The 5,200-nt window shown below is 56.4% G+C and overlaps 1 protein-coding gene across 1 annotated transcript; it reads right to left on the bottom strand.

Annotated features, from left to right (window-relative positions):
• Window positions 1-2,907: 2,907 nt before the first annotated feature.
• LOC144140038 (solute carrier family 22 member 7-like) lies at window positions 2,908-4,953 on the bottom strand. The gene has a single exon (XM_077672249.1). The coding sequence runs from the start codon at window positions 4,951-4,953 to the stop codon at window positions 3,181-3,183; it is 1,773 nt and encodes a 590-aa protein (XP_077528375.1). The 3' UTR covers window positions 2,908-3,180.
• Window positions 4,954-5,200: the final 247 nt, after the last annotated feature.

The raw sequence follows: 5,200 nt of genomic DNA, 5'->3' as shown, positions 1-5,200 counted from the left end.
ATCATCATCATCATCATCATGTCGCTACGCAAAAGTGATGAGACGCTAAGGAAGTAAGTCCCCTGTTTTGGAGCCTACGAAACGCAGATTTTTTGACGGCTAGTTGTCTCTAGGTTGCGGCGTAAAGTGCATTGTGCACGTTTTGTTATCGTGATCCGACTAGTCACGTCGGCGCAGCGATCCCACTCGCCATGCCATGCTTATATGAGCGCAAACTGCTTTTTCGTAGATCGGGAACGGAGGAAGAGTACACCGCCAAAGAAAAAGTTCTACAAGAATTGTGGGACCTTGCTAAAGAAAACGGCTACAAGATTAAAGGAAGACGAACACGCCCTGTGAGGAAGAATATCCCGGTGAGCGTTTGTGACTCGCACCGCGTAAGCAGGGACCCATTAATTTTTTTTGCATGAGCGGGAAAGGGGAATGAATACTTGACATCAGACCTTACACCTTATACGTCGCGTCTCTACCCGTGGATGAAGAATCAAAGAAGTGGGGCTCCGACAGATCGCCCTAGCCCTCATAGCGTCAAAAATCCTGTACGCATATTCGTGCATGAGACTTAATGCGACCCAACGCCTTCAGCTTGAGAGAATAAATCGCAAAGGGATGCGCTTGGTTACTGGGCTACCGCAGTACCGCCCAGTAGTGGACCTACACACATGCAGCGAAATCAATGCCCTGCAGGATGTGGCAGAGCAGCAGTCGCAAGCCCAGCGCGTCCGTCTTTCCACAATGGTGGCTGGCCGTCAGATCTTGCGGGCATTGGGATACGACGTCGACAATCTGTAGCCGCTCTCGTCTCCTTCCCTACCATGGAAACTCGTCGACTTAGTGGATAATATACCATCATCCAAGACGATGAGTTCAGCTAATCCACAAAGTTGCAAAGCTGCCGCTAAACGCCACATGAAGATGTCACACAAGATATCCCTAGAAGGTACCGTCCAACACGGATGCCGCCCAGTTTCAAAATGACGCCGCAATAGCTTGCCACGATTCTGAGACAGACACGACTGTAGTTCAACGGCTCACCGAGGATCACTAGGTCACCACTCTTGAGCTCATCGCCACACGCCTTGCCATTACTCGAATAGTGGAAAGGCGGTATCCATAATCTCGCACCTATTATATTTACACCGACTCGCAAGCAGCGTACACCGCCTGCCGTGCAGGGGGAGTAGACTACTCCGTTTTTAACACAATTACGAAAGAAGACCGTCGCGTATACGGGAGGAAGGCCACAACGTAGTCATTACATGGATTCCTGAACATGAGAACTACTGGGAACGAAAAAGTGATTTCTTCACACCAGGCAGCGCGCGCTGCAGCTCTTTCCGCACGTGTGCCTGGATGCGCTGTAGTTTCCACTTCTTCGGCCATTGCCGATGTTGCACACCCACCGTCGCCTCTAATGGATAGGGCCGAGACATGACATCGTGCTCAATGCTATCGTCGCAGCATTCTCCGGCACTTGGCCAACCCCGAGGAAATATAGCGGCGATCATCCAGCACTATTCGAAGGATAGAGGCGGTAATTCTTCGCCGAGCCCAGACCGACCAACTCCTGTCCCCGCAGTGCCCGTTATGCCCTGCAAGAGGCACGACTGAACATATTCTCTGGCATTGCCCTGCTTTCACCACGCTTCGGAAGATTGCACTTCATGTTGAATACCAATGGTAGATCCGGAGCACTTTCGGAGTAACTTTTCTGCACTGTCTGCAGCAGACGCGTTCCAATGGCACATCGGGAGCAACCAAATTTTGTTCCAATGGCAGATCGGGAGCGCCGTCGCAGCCGAGATCGCTCCGTGGAGCAAGAAAAGTTGCTCCGCCGAAATCCGTAGAGTAGCCCGGAACTCACTAGGGCGCTTACTTTTGCCGCGTGGCGTCGCCAACGTCGCCGCCGTCTGCGCTTCCGGCAAGCGTTCGCCTTCTCTGCCCCCTCCAGCCGCGCAGCGCCCCTTACCTCTTTGTTTTATTAGATGCAGAGCATCTGATTCACTCGCCTTGTCCCTCCGGCGTCGTCGTCGTTGTCGTCGGCGTTGTCCACCCCTCCCCCATTCCCCTCGCCGCGCCAGCTGCGCTCTCCGCCGCTCACCCCCCTCTCCTCTCCGATAGCGAACACTCTCTCGCGAGGGGCATTGGATTGGATGGGATTGGATTGGATTGGCTTGGCTTGGCTTGGTTTGGATTGGATTTGGATTAAAGTGGATTGTGTTGGATTGTGTTGCGTCATAGCCGCGGCAGACGCGCTGGGGTCGGCGCATGTGCAGTACTCTCTCTTCCGCGGTTTCCTCTCCTTCGAGCGCGCTGCGCATATAACCGGTGTGCCGTTCTCCGGCGAAGCAACATCCACGCTTGACTCAAACACCTAGAGTCCACGCCGCTTTACAAGTACGCCAACGTCGTCATCGACTGGGACCGGCGTACGTAGTCCCCTCAACGTCATGTGCGCTATAAAACGCGGTCCCTTCGCCGCTCCGCCTATGCGTCGCATCTACACAGGGGTTCCCGCGAGGGGAGGTGGGAGTTTTTTTCAACTTGTTTACCGTCTACATTCTCGATTTGTATAACAGGAAATGTTGATAGCCACAACTATGTATTTTCTTTGTTTCAACCGTTTTGTTACTCGTGCTTTGTTTTTATTAAGCATAACTACCGTTTTGAGTGCCGTGTAAAGGAGCCTGTGAGATACCCTAAGTAAGTAACGATGGTTTTCGTGACGTTGAACGTGGCTAATTTTGCTAAAGATCAGATGGGCGGTGTCGCACACGTACTTAGCATGAAAATTCGTTTTTGCAGAACCCATCCCACTAATCTTTGTACACGGTGGGGTCTGTAGAATAAGCGCCAGATCTATACGCTCTATTAACCTTGAAGACATCACAACAAACTGGAGCAGTCAAACTTTAATGGGTAATCAGTGTGGGGAAGGTTTTTCACCTCCCGTAAACAATAAAAAGAAAGTTGTCGGCTGTGAAGTAAATGGCGGCTTAAGTATGCCCACAGTATAAACGTCACACTTCTCGCAGGACATTTTACTCGGGTAAAGTAGCACCCTTTGAACAGGAACACGAGTTCTACGTGATATTGGAGAGTTCTCTTCAAAAACTTAACTGACAAGCGAAAGAAAAAAAAAACCGATCGAAAGTCTAGCAGCAACAAAGGTAGCGACCACTATAAATTTTTCATCTTCGAGATTCTCAGCGAGTACTGTTCGGGCATAACGTCTTGCTGGCGAACATTCTTGGCACGGGTCTTAATTGGTCCCTTGGGAAGCGAGACGAGCGAGTCCTGCATGGACCGACGCACGTCGATGGCTACCGCGACGCTCGAGCACCTGGACACGGAGCTCCTGGAGCGCTCGGTGCGGGATCGGCGCTGCAGATCCACGGGCGGTGGCAGGTGCTCCAGCGCGACGGACACGAACGCCATCAGGATGGCCACGACGGCCATGGTGATGTCCCGCTGGTACCTGAGCGTGTACACGTAGGGCATGCCGCTCACGGACCAGCCCACCTGACCGAGGGCGTAAGTGAGGCCGAAGGCCCTGCAGCGCAGCGACGGCACGTACTGCTGCATGGTGAGCAGCGGGAGGAGCGCCCGACTGGCGGTGCCCACCATTCGCAGCGTGACCACCAGGATGGCGCATGTGAGCGTCCGCTTGGCATCGTACAGCGCCGCCAGTGTCCAGGACAGGGAGCTGAACGCCATTGCCAGCACCACGGCCGTGCGTTTGACGCCGAACGCCAAGATGCAGGCGTACACGGCGGCGCACATGGGCACCTGACAGAGCATGCCGGTGAGTGCGACGTGCTGCGGAAGCGGGAAGGTGTCGTTCACGTAGAGCTGGCCGAACGACAACGTGGCGGCGCCCCAGATGTAGCACAGCAGCATGGACCGCGTCCGTGATCCCTCCACGAACATGCCAATGTAGTTCCGGTTAGCCATGATCTCGGAGCTTCGTGGCCCGCTCCTCTGGTCAGCCTTTTTGAACCACTCCCGACACTCGGCTTCGGGAAAGCCGTTCACACGGGCCGCCTTCAGGGCCGCCTGTTCGGCTTCGGCGTGGCGCCGCGAGGCGACCAGCCAGGCCGGAGACTCGTCCACCACGACGAACGCGGCCGCCAGCATGGTGGTGGGGGTCATGAGTGCCAGGTGGAAGGCCCTCCAGCCCTGCTCGAGGTGCGATGCGGCGTGCAGGATCAGGGGCACGACCGTGAGTGCGACGGCCGGCGCCAGGCAGCAGTAGACGAGGCGCCTGGACGACGTGCTCACCTCGTACAGCACCACGCACAGCAGGAGCATGAGCGAGTGGGCGCTGAGCCACACGACGACGCGGAGGAAGACGAAGAGCGGGAACGTGTTCGCCAGGCTGGTGCAGAAGCCCGCGGCCAGCAGCGCCGCGAACGAGACTCTCATCACGACCCGGCGGCCCACGCGGTCGGCCGCGAAGCCCGCCAGCGGGAGCCACACGGCGCAGGCCGCCATGTAGACCAGCACCGCCATGTCGATGAGCCGCTGTCGCTGGCAGACGAGACTCCACTCGCTCACAATGTTTTCGCCGCGGCCGGTCAGGTTGAACTCCCACTCCTGGCAGGTCACGATGAGCGCCTTGAGTCCGCCGTACGGCGGGTTGCGCATCGTGCACTGGCTGGGGCTGCCGTCGGCCTCCGTTGGGGAGGCCAGCGACTTCCACTCGGACACGCTCAGGCTGGCGAAATCGGCGGGCCGCCGGCACCAGTGGTCCATGACGCGGGTGGCGAGTCGGAAGCTGTCCACGTGGAGCAGGAAGGCGACGCTGGACAGCGTGGCCGCGACCAGCGTCAGTCGCTGGAAAGCGCCTTCGCCGAATGGCACGTCCACGTCGGTGGGATCGTCGTCGAACTGCCCCCGCACGTTCGCCAGGAGAGGTCCGACGCCGACGAAACTCGCCCGCTTCGGTCCCATCGTACCTTCACGCCGGCAAAGCGGGGAATAGGGCAGATGCAGGCAGATTCTCGCCCGTGGTCGTCGGTGTGCGTGCGCTGCCTTTGCCTTGGCTTCCTTCGTCGGAGAATCGTTGTTGTTGTTGTTGTTCCTTTCTGATTGTGGCGCGTACCCACTTGGGGGATTGGCCAGGATCGGGCGATATATTGGGGCTAATGTGCCCAATTTAGGAGACTAAATTTTGGAGAAAAAGAAAAGAAAAAATAAA

This window comes from Haemaphysalis longicornis, unplaced genomic scaffold, assembly GCF_048455015.1.
Source record: "Haemaphysalis longicornis isolate Haplotype H1 unplaced genomic scaffold, Haemaphysalis longicornis Haplotype H1 scaffold_5, whole genome shotgun sequence".
NCBI lineage: Eukaryota > Metazoa > Arthropoda > Arachnida > Ixodida > Ixodidae > Haemaphysalis > Haemaphysalis longicornis.
Note: the sequence above shows the minus strand (reverse complement) of the source record. Positions and strands in the feature narration are given on the sequence as shown.

Bases quoted from the DNA above. Each gene is read 5' to 3' on its own strand.
- LOC144140038 (XM_077672249.1), bottom strand. From the start codon at position 4,953: ATGGGACCGAAGCGGGCGAGTTTCGTCGGCGTCGGACCTCTCCTGGCG.